Below are 21,265 nucleotides of genomic sequence, written 5' to 3'. Positions count from 1 at the left end.
GTGTCGAGTGTTCCCGAGTGGCGGTGGTCACTTGCGGATCTCGGTATTGGCCCAGAAACAGCTCGTGTGCTCCGGCTTGTAAATCACTCGAACCACGAGCCGTCGAACCGCCGCCCGCCGCTACGCGAAAAATAGACATAGTTTGATGTTGCTCCGAAATAATTCGAGATAATAGAAAACGGCACTGGACGCACGGCTCTGCGCAAGTCACCACGCCACGCGCCCTCTGGTGAGTTAGCCCTTTACTGTATCCCCACCGCTCCCACGTGGCGTCTAACGTGGCTTTTTTCCTGTGCGCGGCTGTCCTTGTCCATATAACAGGTGATTTATGCATGGAAATGTTGCCAAACACCTACGTTTATGCATTATGAAATGTAACTGACGGCCGATTATAAAGAGATTGTGATAGTATGCACTATCACTGCATGTGCATGCTTTGTAGTGCAGTCGAGTTGTAATAGAGTATTTCTGTGTCAGTTTTCCCTGGAAGTCGGCGATACCGAGCAGTGACGATGCCGATGTACGAGCGGCCGGCGTTTTGGCGAGTGCCCCACCAGCGCATGGATCCTGGAAATGAGCCCAGGGATTTCGGACAGAGGAGAAGGGTGAGTTTTTTTAATTATAATATAGTGACTGTACATACAGAGAGTTTAGTTATTGTGAGAAGTGAGTTTTCAGTGCCAAACTACTAAAAATATTTTGAAACCTGAAAGTGATGATATCGTTTACTCAGACAGAGGCTCTTAGGGCAGAACTTATAGAAGTATGAAGGTGTATACTGTGAATTGGCTTCTAATTAAATAATAAAACAATTTATGACCGAGCTATTTAACATTAAAGTTTTTTTTTTCAAGCGTGCAATATTGATCTGATCTAATATATGTATTTTCATGAAATGACACATCACTCTGGTTTAGAAATCACATGCCAATTCCTAGAGTGTTTTGATTATTACAAATCATGATCAGTCGGCTAAATATACACCAATAACGTTATGTGATGCCAATACATCGTAATATATAAAACATTATGACGTAGGAAATAGTGATCAGTAATGAATGGCCTTATTTACATTCCGACATAGAATCCTCTTCATGGCAATAACCCCTAGCCAGTTCATTGCAACCCTTAGCCTTCGAAAACCGGGTTTGTGTGACACAGGGTGCGTTGGTGTGACCTACGTTAACGCATAAGCATTAACTATTTTAATTGAGTCCTGGCAAATTACTCGCGTATATTCGTATTCGTAACAAGGTAAAATGCATCGTCATAAAGCTTATTATGTTAGCAAATCATGTGCAACAAATTGTAAATGTAGGTCATGTCTAATGCTCCAGTTTTTATGGGGCTAAACAAGCAAAGCGAAGAGTTTCCCGAATAGGCGGATAATCAAGCATCGACATATCCCAGAGTTTCCGTAAATCGAATTAGGTCGATTGCGAAGGCAGGGTTACATCCAGTGCAGATCTAGGGGGGCAGGGGCGGCGCGGGTTTGCGGTGAGGCTAATTTAGCCGCACTACGTCGCGTGTTCCCGGCGCGTACGCACCGCCCGACTCCGCGCTGCACTCTGCACACTCAGCATGGGGCGGCTGCACACCTTCGTGGTGACGCTGCGCCGCGACAGCCGCGACGTCAACTGGGGCCTGCGCCTCGTCGGCGGCGCAGACCTCGCCACGCCGCTCATCGTCACCCGGGTACGTGCGACGCCGGTGTAAACACCGCCGCTGGAGATACCGCTCTGTTTGTAAATAAGACGCTATCCAGCTTTACAATCAATCATGCGCACTTCGACACCATCTACAACTCAATCTTCACTTGTCAAAGGCGGGATGTTATTCTCAAGAGTACCTATCATGAGAACTCTAGTGGATTATTTTATCATTTATCCGGGACAAAAAAATATTTATAGAGCGTTGTCAGTCAGTCTGGGACTAATCGCAAGCCGACAATGTGAAGCACTTCAGCTATTTTTGTAATTCAAGTATCTGCTGAGCAGTTTTAAAATATCGGGAAACGAACGTGTTTAAAGATTATCTAGAACATCATTAAATATATGTAGAGCGTGGACGAACTCTCTTTATAACTGATATATTCTTGGATGTATCGTGTCGTTCGACAGCTGCTGTCGACGATGCGACATGACCCCGTTATCCTAATCTCTTTCTCTTCGTAGTTTTAGTCATCAGTTAAAAGTTAATGTCCAGCTTAGAAGCCACAGTGTATTATGATAGCAAGTGGTACAATCTGCGAAAATATGTAACTCAAAAAGCATTTGTTTGGACTGTCGTATACCACTGACCTTCGGCGATGAGTACGCAGAACTGCACCATTTGTTAATCTAAAACTGGAACCAAAAGCCTTCAATGTTGATTTGTGTTCATAACATACACAAAGTAGGAACCTCGTGGTACCAAAGCACTTCGCGCAAAAGTAAACTTTCTTCTAGGTCGTATCGATACGCAATCTGCAACAACTGAAAACCGTTTTGTTTACATTTGGAATAATTTCACTCAATATCAAATCTAGTAGAATTATTATGTAGGCGGTACGATTTACCAGTTACTATATAGATAGGTACATATGAAGTTGTATATTCATTCTTTGGTGTTGTAATTTCAAAGGATCTTCAACTAACATCATCTGCCCAGCCGGTCGGCATTTATTCGCTACGGATTCGGAGCCGGTCCAACATGAGCGCTGTATTCAAAGACTACTTTACCTTTAAAAATCTACTAGATTGATAGAATTTCACACTTAGAGATCTTAGGTAATTTTGGCGTACCTATCTATCTTTTGCGGTATATCTGCGATCAATTTAATTGAGTTTAGTTTTTGCCAAAGAGTGTTTAGAGCAACCAACCAAGCCTTTTCTGGCACAGAGTAATAAGTTCATAATCTTCTATTTTAAGGCAATTACTACATAAAAAGCAGGACGCCTAACCTATTTTCGCCTGCATGTTTTTATCGTAGGAAAGAGTGCATCGCAACAATTTCGCAATTCGCGTACAGTGTAGGTGGTACTGAGTCATAGACGTGGAGATTTCTATCTGAACAAGCTTCTAGGCAGGTGTAATTGAGATATTACACCTGCCTAGAAGCTTGAGCTTGAGAGTTTTAATTTATTTTCTACACATTCTTGTAGAGACACGTGGACGATAAATACATCACACTATTGAGCTTATTACACACAATGTTGTCACAAAAAGTCTTATTTGATGACTTTAAAACTCAACGCCTGAACATGTAAGATCCCCTTATTCCCTAATTTTTCTACACCATTTGGTAGCTGCCACTTGAGATCCCTAAAACTTTTATTCAGGTTGGTCCTATGACAACTTTTATTCTAACAACAATCTATGAAACGTTTATGTTTCTCGAATTAAATGGTTGGTATAAAAGTCAAAGCTTTCACCTTCTTCCTATCAAGTACTCTGCAGGCCAGATCTAAAAGCACTAGTTTTCTCAAATCTTTCCGACGGTCTCTGATCTGTACCAAACAACCACAACCACCAAACAATCAGGGATGACGACAACCACTAGGTAACAATCAGGGATGACGAATTGATGGGTCTTTCCAGACTAGGGGTGTAACACAACCAATTACTAGACCGCGGCCTCATCCTCCGAGCCTTTTCCCAATCATGTTGGGGTCGGCTTCCAGTCTAACCGGATTCAGCTGAGTACCAGTGCTTTACAAGAAGCGACTGCCTATCTGACCTCCTCAACCCAGTTACCCGGGCAACCCGATACCCCTTGGTTAGAATGGTGTCAGACTTACTGGCTTCTGACTACCCGTAACGACTGCCAAAGATGTTCAATGACAGCCGGGACCTACAGTTTAACGTGCCATCCGAAACACAGCCAATGGTGTCTAAGATATACTTAGAAAGTACATACAAACTTAGAAAAGTTGCATTGGTACTTGCCTGACCTGGGATCGAACCCGCGCCCTCGTACTCGAGAGGTTGGTCCTTTACCCACTAGGCCACCACGATTTTTTAGGCGACTAGACCGCGGCCTTCAAGCATATAAAAAAAAATCTTAAACCCACTGATAGGGTGATTTCGCTCCAACCCGAGAATCGATTCCGAATTACAAACTGTAAGTTTTAGGTCCTAGGTACAATATGAAAAATATTTTGATAAGCATGACGTCGTTGCATGATTCAAGTAGGTATGAAAACTACTTGAATAAAGTGCGATGCATTTCATATGAATACGTACATATAGGTATGTATATCACGAAAATCTGTTTGTTTGTAATATTGAGCACGTTTTGGGAATTCTTTGACCTTTACGGAAAGGTGACTCATATTTAGAGTAGGGAATATGAATTTCTCGATCTATCCATTGCTTCAAACACACTTAATAAGGATAGTTATTAAACCAGATGTACTGTTGATGTAAGATTATTTGTAACGGGAACAAATGCCATAAAATCTTATGGTTTATCTTTTGTGTCACACATACATGAATTAAATCGTAAAATAATTAAAAATAACCTAGGGATAAAAGATATGCTCAAGACCAAATTAAACAGACATCTGGCAAATATTTGTCGCCGGTTGTTTGTAAAAGTTATTCCTATTTTTAGTTTATTTACAACAGGTTGAATTTACACAGAGGAAATTGTTATCAAAACAAGTGGAGGAAAACTATATAAAATTTTCCTCATCACCCTCACTTTGAAAAGGGAAACTGATTCTTCAAATTTGTTCAAATGTATTTTACAGAAAATTTATGTTCATTCTTTCAAAAGTATAGCAAATGGTCTATACAGGATTTAAGGCACTTGAATCCTTCCCACACACAGCGCAAAACTTGACAAAGTTTTTCTTTAGGAGTTCAAAAAAATGGTTATGGAAAACGTAGCGCCTAGGCAATGTGTTCAAGTACATCAACAAAGTTTTAGAAGTTTTCAATCCAAAGACCACGGAGAAAATGCTTGGCATTTGTGGCGACAAAACCTGCTTTCCCGCTAAATGGAAGAGCTAAAATGTGGCAAACTATGTTGTAATTAATCGCCAGTGTGTTGAACTAGGTGGCGCCAGTCGGCATTTTCTTACAAAATGCCCCTGAAAGAAAATACTTTAGTTAACAAACTCGGAGGGCTATTTCAGTATTGCCATTGCTCAAAAGTTACCATACTGTTTATTTCTAGCCTATCAATATTTTATTTATAACTATTGAATCTTGACATGATTTATTCTAGACTGGACGTCATATTTGGCCTACATATATTTAGGTTCGCCACATTTTGTATGACGTCTCGCATCTGTTTCGTTTTCACTTTTACACCGCTGATGCTGGTCGAGAGATGCACTTAGCAAATAATATCGCGGTTGACCTTCACTGCCATAAATCTTTCAATCACAAACACAGCCTTGAGCTCGATTTTTCCCGTAGCAAAGCCATTAAAATGCCTTCATTACTTCCTCTCCATATGGCTAGGATGAGTCAATCGGTCGATACATTTCAATAGAAAATACATTTACACGAAAAAAAAAAATCAATGTGTCATTTTGAGGAAAAGCAAATTTTTTACATTTGAGTAATTAGCAACTTCCTAACACATGTCACTTCTTGGCAAAGACATCAAGCAGCTGTTGATTTGATTTATGCGATTTCGGCAGTCCATAGGTAATAATTTAACTATTATATTGCTTCCCCATTGTTTTCTTAATTTGATGAATAAGAAATGTCAGTACAAATTAGGTGGGCCTCGAATCAATGTAGATACTTGGCAATTGAGGTATTTTACAAGCTTACGAATACATTTAAAACTCTAAATACATCGTTAAAGCTCGTGAACACTTGGACTACTTCTACAGATTTATAATTTGGGAGACTAATAGAAATGTTTTTAAATTCTTCTTGCTTAATTAAATCCAAAATAAAAAATACACAGATTTCTACTGGTATTCGTCAACATTATGGCAGTCATGAAATGATGTTTTGGCTTGCTAAAATTAGAAAGAGTTTCCTAGAATGTTTATTGACATAATGCATCTCCTTCAACCTGAATAGTTACCTGACGCAAGTGGGTACGCGTCACCTGCGTATGAGTGTTATGCGGATGGACGTCAGCCAGCTGTAACGTTTTAAAAAATCCGCCAAACAAAACTAAGAAGAATTATCGTTCTCACAAAAATTTCGCCACCAACCACGTTGATGGACAAGAGTAAATATAGATGTATGTCCTCGCCATTGACTCGAGGAAGTGGGTGATGGATTTGCGCAGGTCGAGCCATCGATGCGACGCGGCCTCCATCCGATCCGTCGGTTGTTTTCAATAAAAAATGTCAGGTTGGCGCGGCGTCGCCGGCGGACGCATTTAGCCTGGCCATCAGCCAAATCAGTGCATGCGTCCCGCGCCCCCCGCGCCTCTACCCCAGGCACAAGGTCGACCGACTACTCTATCACACAGATACTACACCCTTCACGTCACCCCCTCAAAAAACACAAAATCTGGAATACGTAACCTTTTCGCTATTTAAATTCTTCTGTACTCCTTGAAGAGGTGATATGTAATTACTGTGATATTAAAATGGAAAATGATATCCTTTACTGACCAAAGAAAAACGAGAAAAAAATTGAGAAAATCCAATACGGAAAAGTAAACAAGGTAGCTGACAACGTGTCGTCGTGTAATTACACTTCCCCTTGAAGGTGACCGAACCGAATGCACGCTTGGTTCACACTTCAGAATGTCACGGCCCGTCTGTTAGTCTTTCTATATGTGTCACATACCTGTGGACATTTTATTATATCACAGGCAACACCTTTGAAACGTAGGCGGTCGTTAACTACAGATTATTATATTATTTTTACACACCGCAAACTGTTGCCTATTAGTTCGCAAAATATGTATGCAGGCATTAAATAGTTGTAAATTAAGCCAGTAAAATAAAGCAAGCCTTTGATGCTCCATGTTTTTCCTTAGAATTCCAGCGGTTGAGACTTCAAACACGTACATATTTTCAGTTTGGATAAATATTGACGCGTTGAGATTGACACAGCAGCTCTTTGAACTTCGCTTTGCATTGCAATATGTAGAACTGAACCGGAACTCTCAAGATCCCGCCTCAAGTGTTGAGTAGACATATGGCCGTCTGAAACATAAGGTTTCCGCTTAAAGCCACTGTAAACAACCACTTCTACTTGTTTATATCTGTTATGCTAACATGTTACGATACTGCTCATTATATCCAAATTTTCTATTTAGTATTCTTATATTAAATCGTTGTCGTAATTTCCAGGTAACCCCGGGAGCTCCCGCCGGCAGAGAGCTGGTGCGCGGAGACATCATCGCTAAAATCGACGACTACGACGCACGCGACCTGCGACACGAAGACGCTCAGAATCTCTTCAGGAATGCGCCCAAACAGATCAAGCTTGTAGTACAGAGGTAATGAGTTTTATACACTGTAATTATTACTGATGACAAGAAAAAAAGGAGGGAAATTCTTTTAAAAGTCACCATGTGTCAGAAGAGGATATTTATTTACAAAATAAATAACACACTATGAGGTTAATCTTACCTCAAACTTCAGGATTGAATGTCTCGACGGCAAAACTGACTAGTTTCGTAGTAGTCCGACTTCTGGTACGACAGAACTGACTGGATTTTTCAATCGGTCAGAAACAATTTCTTGTTAAAAAGAAACAAAGTGTGACCACAGGGGCGGCGCGAGCGCACACCTATACTCGTTGCCTCGGTCTCCGGGCAGCTTTGTAGGCCGCGTGCCGACGCCTACCTTCTATCACGAGTTTGCTGAGTAAGACTTGCACTAGGTGTCATCCGTGTTGCCCTTCACCTAGATGTTGATTTATACTGGTGATACTGAATTGAAAATCTTTACGTTGATTTTACCCCTTAATTTGAGTCCTTGAAATCTAAAATGATACTCTAATGAACTTAGTAAGCGAATTATCTGAGACAGAAAAAACTTTTGCCACATTTTACTGCAACCTTCTTCTTGTCAGACATCTAGGGCCTTACTACAAAAACTTTAAACTCTGTTTTACACTTGTCTAATAAAATTTTGGCTGCAAAATGAACCATATGTCAACGTCATAATTTGACATTTTTTTAGACAAGGCATAAACTGACGTTTAAAAGTTTTTGTGGTAAGACGGCTAGTTTTCTAATTGCATAGGGAACTTTGTCCCTTATTTCTCTTTAAAAATTTAAAGATAATTTTCAGCACGATTATTCAGTATCACGTTGCATTTTGGAAGAGTTCGTCGTAAAACTTTATTAATGTATTCCCGTTGACCTCTTATTTAATGTAGCTCTTTTGTAGCCCTCTTCAAATCTATATCCGAAAAATATTTTAGCATGGGACTTTTATCGGTGTCGTTGTAAACAATATTTATGAATATTAGCATTAACATAACCTGACCTTGTATACTGTATACAACTTTGAAAGAATATAATATGTATGTAATATTGAAACAGACGCTCAACTCCAGACTCCGTCATTACATAAATGTAACATCCTGTATACGTCGTCAATATGCATGCCTATGTTTATGTTGCATATGACTTATTTTCTATTACTGTATGATGTTGAAAACACTATTTTCTATATGTGTCTAGGTTACCAAGTTATTTTGTACTAAATGCATTGCATCCGTCCTTTGAATGTTCACGAACACCTACCAACCACTGGGCTGATTCCAAGATATTTTTCAAATAACTGCAAAACTATTCGGTGGTTATTTTCGAATGAGTCCACTGGTTATTACAGATATTTGATACCGTCAATACATCATAAAGTTGGCAGTGGTCGCCGTATTGACGAGTCTCCATGTTCCAGTCATGTTCATTGAGCATATTCACGATGTGTAGGGACGTGGACCGTGAAGGACCGCGCGGCTCGGGCACGCCGATGGCGCCGCGCTCACCCATACCCAATGCCGCTGCACCACCATACAGGTACCATTCACATTACTTCATTATGATATCACAAGCTTAAGAATAACGAGACCAGACAGCAGCTTTTATACAAGAACACTTTCAAGAACGAATTTGGGGGTCATCTACAATTTAATATCACTCTTATCCCATAGCCATTTGTTATGTCTATCTATCACACATATCAGTTTCAAATGTGACTGTCTTTAGTATAGAATGTCACCTTATCATTAAAGATATTCTGCACCTGATGAATAATAAATAACGTTATATAAATATTGTAATCAAAGCCAAAATAAATTATGATGCATCACTAGTGGCTGCCAAAAATATGAAGTCAATGACACGACCCGTATGAATAAGTTTAAATTCCACATTAAAATTAGATGTTTTCTGGAGAAATAAAATTAAAATTAGATCTCATTAAATATTTGAAAACAACAAAGCGTAACGTCCCAGTGAAATAAAGTCGAAAAGACAGTAACGGCATACCACGCTGAGAGATTGAGCCAAAGGTCAGTCTCTCATTGATTCTATTAAAAGCTGAGTATACAAAACATTGGTAGTTGTACCTATATTTTGACTTGCAAGATTTGGTATTTATTTTATTGATTACGTGAAGTTTTCTCGTTTTGAAGCGACCTTCCCAGTTTCTTGAATTAGTTTTAGAACTAGTAAACCAGAGTCTGCCCAAAAATCACAGACCTTATTTTACGCCCAATTACCACAAATAAGTCTTGGTTTGATTTATGGTCACAACTTAGGCATTTAGAAAATATAAAAAAAAACATTTCCTGACTCCTGACTTCCTTGCCTGATGAAAAGTGAATAGCACAAAACCCAATGCTTTTTTACTACTGATTCGGCTGTAATGGTGATTTTAATCAGCATAAAGCATCGCTTAAGCTTTCTCCTGCTAACATCCAGCGACTGCTGCTCTCTTTTAGAATCGACTATGACAAATTCCGCTGCAGCTTCAGCTTGTTTTATTCCAGCAACCTTAGGACTTGTTGACCGCAGCCACTAAACATGATCATACCTTTGTACAGGACGCCGAGCCCTCAAATCGGATCCAACTGGCGCGGTCCTGAGTCTCTGCCGCGAACACCCGTGCCTTCACACGGCCCCGCCGGTCCGGCTGGACTGGCCCAGTACACGTACCCAGTGCAAGTGGAGGGAGAATACAGGACCCTGATGCTCTCGCCCTCCTCGACACGGACTGATGAAACCTTTGACGAGTCTATTCAGAGCCAGGTTAGTACCACATTTTTACAGAAGATCAAACCACATGTCCAAAATCGCAGTGCTTCCAAAATATTTGTGATGTGTTTTATAAGTCACTTTTGTATTCTGAATGTTAACTTAAACAAATAAAGCAAACTCACGTGCACGTTAGTAAAGATGGAACAATCAAAGGTTAAGCAACATTTGGCGCGGTCGGTTTGAAGATGGGTTACCATCTCTACGAGGTATGTCACTACGATTTTGGATTACACAAGATTGGATTACATGAATAATAGTTACCCCTGTCAACCCTGACAACAATTCGTGTGGTCCAGTTAACTAGGTTGATGATGTCATTTCGATTCACCTGGTTAAACTGGAATTTATTGGAAAACTACTCTTTGGAAGAGGCTGGATTGATAATAACAACGATAAAACATAAGTAAAATGTAAATAAGGTTTACCATAAATAATAAGCAAAACAACAACATTAAATTAAGGTATCTAAATCTAAAGCTTTACCCAATTATTGAATTCATGACATTCAATTCTTACACAAACTCATTAATGGAAAGACAGATTGTAGCGAATTAGTTCATCACATTAAACTTGCTGTTCCCACCAGAATACCGCAATACCCAATCACCAAACCATTCCACATTCCATTTTACAGAACCAATGTTGATAAACGCTCGCCTATGGCACGAATTTGCAGTGAATATAACTCTTTGTGCGGGAGCTCCGACAATTTTGACATTTTCCATGATCCTTATAATGAATTTAAGCGCCATGTAAATGCCTCATGTAAATTAATTTTTGCACAAAATTGACCAATTTAGAATAGTACCTTGTCATTTGCTTCTATCGATTCTTCTTTTTTATTATTATTATTTTTGTTATGTATAGTTAAGTTTAATTTGAGTTATTTTTAATTTGAGCGTTGTGCGCACCTGTAATTAACATATTTACGCAGGACTTATTATAATTGTAAACCTATATATGCGAAAGTATTTGTAAATAAGTTGTTGGTGTGCGTTGTAAATAAATAAATAAAGACATGGATCATTTTCCAGATTATTTAGCAATTGAACAATCATGTGAGGAGGAATGATGAACATATTAGGAAGATTATGAGTATGCACATGTATTGCTATAGATAGTTATTATTTTATTTACAAAAGATGCAGAAAACATGTTGCGCTCATCCTGAATGATGTTGTGACAAGTGCAGGAGGATGATGATTACCCATCTTTACATCTAAAAATTTTCAGGAGTAAACTGAGTAATATAAATAATTGTTCATTAAGTTCTGCACTTCATTCCACACAGCCCTTAACGAGATACCAATCTAAAAGAAAATCATCAATAACGAATTTATCACTACCAATTTAAATGTACTGGTACTGGCATATTTTGTACTAAATCAGATGAAAGAAACCAAAACGTACTCACAATAAATGCAAGCTTCCAGCTTACCAGTCCAGTTCAGATGACTAAGCGTAGCTGACCATGGGCTTCGAAAACAATAGACTATCAGATTCTGAAGTGTACATCATTATGTATCAATTACTCAGTGTATCAACTAAACAGCGGGGCGTGGTAGACGATTAGCGAAATACTGCCAGCTATAGTGGGAACGTCAAGTTGCACCCGGAAGATAAAGTTGTCGCCAACAAGTGGGCCGTTGGTGATACCTGTCGATTGGTGGAACAAACGCCAAAATATTACTTCTAATCACATGATGGATTAGTTACAACTACCATTTACGGTATTAGAACACACTTGAGTCATAAACGCAGATTAGACATAAATGATACAGATCAATATGGACGTCACATTGATTTTCTGAAGCCTATTTAAAACGGAATCGAAAACATCAGGAAGGACGTATGATTTATTTAATCCATGACCCTTTAAGTTTATGACATCATCATTAATTTAAAATTGATTATAGATAGTTCAACTCAGATTTGCGCGCGGCCCTATGTGTGCGTCGGCTTGTAAATATACAACTTTCGTTCGTGTGACAGTGACGTCGTCCGAGCATGACGTGTTCTTATCGCTTTTTCTTATGGGTACAGTCGTTTACAAAAATGTCTAGTTCTTCACGGAGAAAATGTTTAAGGAGTCAGGTAGCGTTTCAAAAAATGAAACAACATTCAAAGCTTTTTATTATTACATTTTACAGTTTTTCATTATTTTCTCATACGTTTTTTCAAATTGACATTGACAGTACCTAAGAAATAAATGAGGTGAAATATCTAAGATGAATTAAATACTTCTTACATATTTTCTAGCTCGGGGTACGAGGACAATAAATAAAAGTGTGGACCAAAAATGCAAAATTCATCATTTGATTTTTCAAGGAGCGATTCAGAATCATTATAAATAAATAAACATTAAATTACGTAATAACTGTTTTCTTTAAACAGCCGTAACCCCTAAATAACTGTATTTGTACCCGACTGTACCTCTTGTCACGCACACAAAGTCACTGTATATGTACAAGGGTTACCCACACATAAGGCCGCGCGCAAGACTGAGTTGAACTTACTATACCAATACTTCAATAATAATGATTTGATGTTTTGCCAATTCTTACTCTGAGTTCTGAGAACGGAAAGAAAATCATCCTTGGTTATGTCACTTTCAGAATTTATGGAATTCTTACGTTTGGTTATTGGGATCTAATCTTGATAGGCACTGTGATTAGTAGACTAAGGCAATGAAAATATGGGGTTTCAGTTGGAAGCTGTAACGTCTCATGCTTAGTTTATTTCGACATTATCCTTGATTTCCACCAAATAGGTTAACAGTGTTATGCTAATCCAAACCGTGACGTACCTTGGAGACCCGCCAAAAGTTTAATGTTGACTGATGTTAAGTTAATTAGTAAGATCAGAAAGGAAATTAATGAGAACCACGGGGATTAGGACACGGCTCCATTGCACACGACTTGTACTTACAGTGAGCCGAAGTTACTGAAACGGAGCTATAATTCATCGAAGTTTTAGAACGTTCCCGAGCTAGGCTAAATCCGTTTTCTGAATCATGAATCGCAATAATAGACGATCACTGCGGTCGTATTTCTTATACTTACCAGTTTTAATAAAAGTCGGTACTGACTTCATCGTCATTGAACTATTCTCTGCGAATCGAAAAAATACTAACGAAATCAGAAAGAACACTGTTAACTGAGGCAGAAGCTGACGCACTACTAGATGAAAACATGCTTCAGATGGCCTTTCAACCAGCTGAAACTGTCACAAACACTAAGTAAAATGCGTTGTCAACAGCTACACAACCTGTTACTATTATTGTAGATTATAAAAATATTCGGAATAAATAATAATAAATTAATGTTTTATATGGCGCAAGGCTCTGCGGCCGCGCGGGAGGTTTCGCCCACGCCGACGCCTATTTTCCCGCCATATTGCCAAAATAGAATGCATTGAAATCGCGTTGTTTACTCGGGAGAAGACGACTGGAGCGGCAGTCCGCGATCACACTCTGCACGGCACACGTCCGCGCAACTAAGTGCTACCACTATGGCCGTCAATCCTAATTTCTTCCCCAACGGGTACCAGGATCCCATGCATCCTGAGGACGAGGTCGTCACCAACTGGGTGCGTGCGACTATTTCTTATAACACTAGAATTTCCTCACTACTAAAATCTCCATAAATTCCTGTAACCAAAATGTGATGTGCTATTAAAGTTGATACTCGATTGGAAATGATGTGAAACGTCTGCAGTCCAGCCGTTACATGGGATTTCGGAGTATAATCTAAATTTGGAGCACTCGAGACACGCGCGTAGTGTTACAAAATATGTGATGTAATAAGACGAAAGGTTTACGATGTAATTTTCCGGAAAAAATCGTAAGTCATTTTACAGCAGGATATATTCGTTTTATGAGATCATGTACATCAACAAACGCTAACCAGAAGCATGAGGGGAATAAAATCTGTATAAAACTATCTGTTGGTTTAGAGACGTTTTGAAAAATTGCGTTGCTTGATGATCACAACGACATTACCTACTCTTTTATGGATTCCCAAAAAATATATCTATTCCTTATTCTTATCGACCCAAGTTTTCCCTCGACCAAAGTTTTATTGCATGCGCGCATCAAAAGTAATCATATAGTTCATAGTTCTAAAAACGAATTTTCATTTCCTCATTTTCTTGATGTTGGTGGAGTTCAATTGATCATCTTATGTACTTTTCTGTTTGAATCAGGTCCATATCGGAGATAAGATCACGATTAGACTTATGACCATGTTTATCAGTATCCTCTATAACGACCTCCCTTTGATATTAAATAGCCAGCTGTGAAGTTATTTTTGCACTACTGCCACGTCACAAACATTTTTACACCCACTTGATCTTTCAACACGAATGTGACGTGGTTGTTACCATATGCAATGTTAATGATGAGTAGTTTCCATGCCAAGTTCCAAAAGACGGGAGTCAATCGTAATGGAAAATGACGGCATAAAGCGTCAATAGGTATAATCCATCTCTGTTATGTTTATCACTATTGTAAAAAGCTTACTGTATAACCAAATGTTGAATCATAAATATAACGGCTATATCATGGCCACCATAGTCAAATATTTGATACTATTTCATCGGTTGCTTCACAACACCTATTTCGAATAGTACCTACAATTGTTAGCTAAAGTAACAAATCTTTTTCGGAATTGTCTGTACCGGAATTGGGCATCAATCCATCAACTTATTGCTTTATTGGATATCAATAAAAATAATCAATGAGTCAGTATTAATTGGCATAGATCATCATGAAATCAATTCAAATACGTAGGTTCCTATTTCAGTTCCTCTATAATCTTTTCTCGATCAATAAACTGAATGATGACATTAATGGATCATAATAGTGCACACGAGCCAATTATTTAAAACTATTGCTCGTGTTTAATGAATGGAAATCCAATAAATTTATTTACTTGGTCCAACCAAACGTCCCGACCAACATAGAACATTGCGTCAGTGGCGAAAGCCCCCGCTTTTGTAAACATCGCCACAAATATACGAAGCTTGTTGTTTGCCCATTGGCACATATACGATACTTACGAATGCTTCGATGAAGTATGGATTATATCATTTATCCATAATATTTCATGGAATTTATCCAGTATGGAAGATGGATGTCTGACCACCTATTTTAGTTGGACTTGCTTTTCAACTTCTATGCCTACAACCTGACTTAAGAGAATCGGAGATGACCGAAGAAATCGTTTGGTGTTTCTGTTATGGTATCACCCAGTAACGATAACAGTAGCAACAATCTCAGTCAAATTGGAACCTGAATTAAGGATTGAAACATTACCACGGCCTAAATATCATAGAACCATATTAAATAACGAAATCGTGTCAGAAGTCATATCATAACCCACATGAAATAACCTCGTGTTATAATTAGACGCGACGCGAAGTACGCCTCGGGAGCTTGGAGGCAAATCGCTGCGTGGATACCAACATTTTTATAGAAATGGCGTCTGATTACTGTCAGTCCCTGACATACCCATGTGATGTTTGAAGGAAAACAGAATTTTAATAGCCTTGTCTGCAACCTTCTAAAAGGTCACCAATGTGTGACAAACATGAGATTTTATTTGAATATGTGTAGCCTCAGTTAACCAAAGCAGTAAAACAAATTACTGTTTTATGTTCAACGGCGCTTTTACGCTGTTGTGCAGTTTATGTGCGTACTAAGTTTACTATTATTAGCGTGTGATGTGAGCCAACTATTCTAGATCATGGTTGTGCATTTGCTACAACAAACTTCATTTGGTTTACCATTTGATTACAAAACTGGATATAAATTGAATGATTTGAATGTATCGTAGGTAATACTGCAATATGTAACCTACATGCCTACCTACGTAGGTATGTATTAGATACGAATATCCCACAATAAACGACCTATGGTCAAGATATACGAGTGTCGTATACATTCGAAATGTCAGCTTCATCTACAATATTTATAGTTTGTTTATAGATCAAAAAACAAGGACAAATATTTGTAAACACCGATGAGAGTTAGTTATTTAAAAATCCTCTTTAAGACCTTCCAAGAATTTATAGCTTTATTAAATTGTATCAATTCACGCTTATGGTCAGAGGGCACAAATATCAACAGATCCGAATCCGAATCAACGTGTTAAAGTTGCATTTCTTTGGTCTTTATAGCCGTACCGTACGACGCCCCTGGTGCTGCCGGGCGCGAAGGTCCGCCGCGAGCCCGGGCCCACAGAGAGCTACCTGCGCCACCACCCCAACCCGGCCATGCGCGCGCCGCCCAGCCACGACTACCGTGACACACTCATGAGGCAGAAGGTAAAGCCATTATAGTGTACAATATTACGTAGCCAGGGACGTGCAATCGCGGAGATTAGGTTAAGGTCTTTGACATAGTGGAGCAGGCAAATGTTTATGATATTTCAGTTATTTCTTAACATTGAAATATTTATCTCATGCCTTTGAAATTTACTGAAGGCAGGCTCCCGCGATTGCGCGTTCTATTGGCATCCTAATAAGCCAGATCATTTTGGGGTACATTAAAATGGGGGCTTCCACAAGGAGAGATTCTGGGTACACTGATTAATAACTTAAGTCTTAAACCTAGAAATTGTAGTAGCAGTGTGATTTTAAATAGCTGGCATAGATTCAAAACTCAAATGTAAATTCGATGCTCGAAACCATTTTCGTAAAAGTCACTGTAAATGATTCTAGCACAAAACAATAAACACAGAAACTTATTTCAACAAGATCCAATAGACAGTCAAAAACCTTTTATTCTGAAAGCATTTGAAAGAAATTCAGTGGAGTTATAAAAAGTACCAACCTACATTGAATTCACTAGACACGTGTCAAATTTCATGACGATATAAATGTAATTTCACTTGCGTATAACATTAGACCGCTGAATCAAATTATATTTTTATAAGACGCACTTCTAGAAATACATGATTCGTATGCGGTATGTGAGATATATTTATAGCATTATTTAATTGCTGGTTGATATGAAAATGCGTGGTTGTATTTAGTGAAGAGGACCACGTTTTTAAAGCATTCGGAGAAAATGTACGTAATTGTACTTTTTAAGACAAGTCAAGTCATATTGTATTCTGGCTGATAATATAATTTAATAAACTATACATTCTAGCCTGCACAACACACCATACGCACGAACATAGCACGCACACACACATACCTACACAGTTCACTATCTCACTCACTAAAACTGTACAAAGAACCGTAGTTTTCAGTCAACATTTAAAAGAAAATCTTTAATACATCTTGTGTCAAAAGTAAGAAGGAAAGTTAAAGTTTTTGATGTTCAATTCTATTTAAATTTGTCCCTATTTGACGTGTACCATCTCCTTCTTATTTTTCCACGTACATTTTATAGAATTAACGTTAATAATGAATTAACGTAGCGCACGGATTGTATAGTACAATAGTGTTTTTCATAAAAACTCAGGTGGCAGAGTCGGTGTTGCAGCGAGTGGTTGGCGAAGACGCGAATAAGGTGGTGCACTATATCACTTGTGTGAACAGTCTCAGCTTCAAGCATGACAGCGACAAACTTCTGTTACGAAGCCGGTCGACCATCATACGATACTTTGCAATTGAATTTAATTTTATGCCATCAGGCATTCACTTGCAACTTCATACCTTATCTTACTTTCATCATTGAACCCAATCTCTTGCAAAGTATCGTCGATCTCATGAACTCATGTGTCTATACGTCATCTTGTTTGAGCTTTTATGACTTGAAAAAGGTTTATTTTCTGTCTATGAACAAGAGAGTAACTACTTACCCGTTAGTATCAAGTTTGGACCGAAATCATTTCTCCTGTATGAACTGCTTACCTACGCATGTTTATGATTTGCTTTCCAAAAACATTTTGTTATGAGGCAGTTTGAATGTTATAGTTCGGCCATTCAGAGAATGCGTTCCTGACACGTCGCGATTGAACTGACGACGTAACTTTGCAATGGCGTTGCAGTTACGATAAAAATATTTTTGCTGGTTGTTTACCGTTTTAACAATTGAGGAGCATTAAAACAACATTATTATATCAATAATCAATGAATGTAGTTACGTCGTCAGTTCAATCGCGACGTGTCAGGAACGCATTCTCTGAATGGCCGAACTATAGTAAAAATCAATAAATTTTTAACTGTTACCGTAATCTGCTAACTACTTTAGTTTCAACGACGATCAATTTGATTTCGGTCTTAATAATTGTATGAAATTCTGGATTCTACATTGCTAAATCTCCTCCGTGAAAGTTATGTTTTAACTGTTAAACAATTGGTGTTTTAACTTGTTTTAGAATGAGATCTTGTAGCTGCTCTCTCACACAGTTTATTGTGCTATTGTCAAGTCTAAGTAAGTGAGTTATAATAATGTTTGTTTGTATCTCTTCAGATGGTGCACAAGCAGTTCAACTCCCCCATCAATCTATACTCGGAACAAAACATCGCCAACTCGATCAGGCAACAGACCTCGCCGTTGCCGTGAGTATAATCTACATACGACACTTTGAAAACAATTAGACACAAACAGCAATTTGTCATCGTCATATATCGATATTAAAATGTCGAGACACTTTGCAGTACATAAGTACTTTAGTCCACACTGAGTACAGATATAAGAATTTTGATAAAATAGAATTGGCCTTAACGCAGCGGGATAAAATCTACGAACAGTTAGCAAACGCTAAGTAAATGTAGCATCAGTCATATCAGACTTCGCATATCTTGGCAATGAATTTAAACAACATGGACCAATGCCAAGCCCAGCGTTACATAACAACATCCACTTGTTAATGTGACGGAATTTCTGTAAATACGTTTTCTTCAAAACAAATTATCCCTTGCTTTAGCACAACACGATAGTTAGGTACCTACCGGGTAAAGATTTGATGACATTTCCAATTTCCAGTATTATCAGTGTGGTATAATTTCCTAATGTAAAAACTGTTATATGTACAAGAAATACATCGGAGATACAGAGTAGGTGCAATGTTCAAATAATAATGGATTATTTCTCTATTTAGCGCTAACGGCCATTACGGGCGGCCGCACGTTGTCAAGAGGCAAGTCTTTTACTAGAACGCCGCCCAACAACAGTCGACGCCCATACTCATGATGCATTAATGCTTTATTTTATTTTTATTTCGCTCTTTTCGTATCTTGCCGACTTGGTCTATTTCACTCCACGCTCAGTTCTATCGTGTTCCGTCAAGCATGATGACGTCGACAGTCGACTGCTATGTCGGCGCGACAGCGCCAACATCACGCGACAACATTGTGTGACCACAGAGTGGCAATCACAATCACTATACGCAAAGTAGTTATTAAGTTATTTATACTCTATTTATACAATCGAACTTAATACTTAAGGTAGAGAACTTATTCTACATAATTAATGTTAGTATTTTTATGGACCTTTCCTTCCTGAATCAAACACACTAAACTTCTACTGACTAACCGCTTCCGCGTGTCCTGTAAGTCTTAATGTTCTGTCTATATTGTGTTGCGCTCGCTAACCACTAAACCGTCCCGCGCGGAGCAGTCACAAGCCGACCGTGGTGTACGACCCGGCGCAGTCCGACACGTTCCGCGCGCTGCAGGAGGAGGGGCTCGGCGACGTCGTGCACGAGGTGCCCACGCCCGTCGTGCCCAAGGTCTTCACTGCGCCGCCCGTCAAGGTACGCACTCCTTAACCAGAATATATTCATCAAATCTAGCATCATTAGTATTGTCAGTGATTAAGACAGCAACGGGCATTTAAGTCCCAATATTTTGATGCAGAATTTAGAAAACTTTATACATATATTCAATAGTTTTCTTGATTGTGTCTATCACTAGGCGACGTACCTACTTTTACTTCGCATAAACCATGATAATAATAATTATTTTTATTCCTCTTTTTAACTAAATATTAACATTTCCAGAAAGGGCCAGTTCCGAGACCTGTCAAACCTGAAGAGAAACCGAAAGGAAAACAAACGACCTTCGTAAGTATCCATTTAGGACAAACTTTTTCCAAAAACTCTCTGTCTATTGGAATGTTACACTATTCCTAGAGAAGTAGCTCCAACAATACGCACGGAATACAGCTAGTTCAGCATAAAAAAACGCAGGACATATACTACCCGTGCCGATAAAGAATGGGATTAGAAATCGCGACAGCTGTATTCAACTCTCGCTCATGTGCTATAGTGTATGAGCGAGAGGTAAGGTTGTACCTACATTTATCAAGATTGAAGAAGCTATATTCAAAAGTTGTATCTAAATTTTTTGATCTTAATGAGATCCCATTTGGTACCTTAATTTTACAAATAGTTATCTCATTTGAATACCATTTTCAAGTAAGATAATATTTCCTTTATATTGTTACAGGTGAACTCGTTACACGAAGAGCACATCCAACAGTCGAACTCTTTCAAACGCCTCATGTACAACGTGCTCGGCGACACCGAGTTCTAGCACCTCTAGCCACACAGTATTACCGTCACCTACAAGTTCCTAAACATTACGGCAAACTGTATCAATATAACGTGCCAATTTTACTGACTTTAACAACAAATTCATTTTTAAACACATCAAAAGTCACACTACGCAATAAATACGTGCGTAACGTGTAGACCTTGATAGTAATTCTGCTTAGTTTGCCGTAACAACTCGATGGACTGAGATGTACAATGGTTTCACGGTTAGCTGCAGCGCCATATAATATTAGACGTAATGACTTGTTGGGTTAGCAACGAATAAGACTAACAAAATTAATTTTAGGAAGCTATTATAATAATGCTCCTGGCAGTGTGTCATATTATTTTTCGGTGGATTTAATTATTCTAATACTCGAGTATTAGTGATATAATTTATATTTATATTAAGTAGAAATGTAATGTTTATTACTAAGTGTTGATTTTCTGTTTGAACAGAAATTTATTGTTTATGAATACTTATGAGAAATGTTGAGTGTACAGTCTAGTCACTGCGACCCGAGCTCTGGTCGTACCTACGAGAATGAAATTCGATCAACCTTAAATAAATAATTTATTTTTATTTATGCAC

At 38.6% G+C, this 21,265-nt stretch overlaps 1 protein-coding gene across 6 annotated transcripts; it reads left to right on the top strand.

The window, feature by feature from the left end:
• The first annotated feature begins 88 nt into the window (after window positions 1-88).
• LOC124630517 (PDZ and LIM domain protein 3) lies at window positions 89-21,260 on the top strand. 6 transcript variants are annotated; one of them, XM_047164457.1, is made up of 12 exons: window positions 89-229; window positions 478-605; window positions 7,260-7,408; window positions 8,855-8,941; window positions 9,970-10,174; window positions 16,361-16,507; window positions 17,655-17,702; window positions 18,609-18,697; window positions 19,240-19,278; window positions 19,758-19,893; window positions 20,140-20,202; window positions 20,588-21,260. In XM_047164457.1, exons 2-12 carry the CDS (start codon window positions 513-515, stop codon window positions 20,672-20,674), a joined length of 1,143 nt encoding a protein of 380 aa, XP_047020413.1. In that variant the 5' UTR covers window positions 89-229; window positions 478-512; the 3' UTR covers window positions 20,675-21,260. The 6 variants fall into 6 exon arrangements, with proteins under 6 accessions (XP_047020413.1, XP_047020414.1, XP_047020412.1 ...); XM_047164458.1 differs by lacking the exon at window positions 89-229 and having other exon boundaries at window positions 451-605; XM_047164456.1 differs by lacking the exons at window positions 89-229; window positions 478-605 and adding an exon at window positions 1,514-1,695.
• Window positions 21,261-21,265: the final 5 nt, after the last annotated feature.

The sequence above is a fragment of the Helicoverpa zea genome, chromosome 5, assembly GCF_022581195.2.
Source record: "Helicoverpa zea isolate HzStark_Cry1AcR chromosome 5, ilHelZeax1.1, whole genome shotgun sequence".
NCBI classification, from domain to species: Eukaryota; Metazoa; Arthropoda; class Insecta; order Lepidoptera; family Noctuidae; genus Helicoverpa; species Helicoverpa zea.
This window is presented reverse-complemented; position numbering and strand designations above follow the sequence as displayed.

What these genes read in the sequence shown, in the direction of transcription:
- LOC124630517 (XM_047164456.1), top strand. Translation starts at nt 1,582, where the DNA reads ATGGGGCGGCTGCACACCTTCGTGGTGACGCTGCGCCGCGACAGCCGC. An exon ending in GCCGCTGCACCACCATACAG is followed by an intron (nt 8,942 to 9,969) that starts GTACCATTCACA and finishes ACCTTTGTACAG; the next exon opens with GACGCCGAGCCCTCAAATCG. An exon ending in CGGCCGCACGTTGTCAAGAG is followed by an intron (nt 19,279 to 19,757) that starts GCAAGTCTTTTA and finishes CGCGCGGAGCAG; the next exon opens with TCACAAGCCGACCGTGGTGT.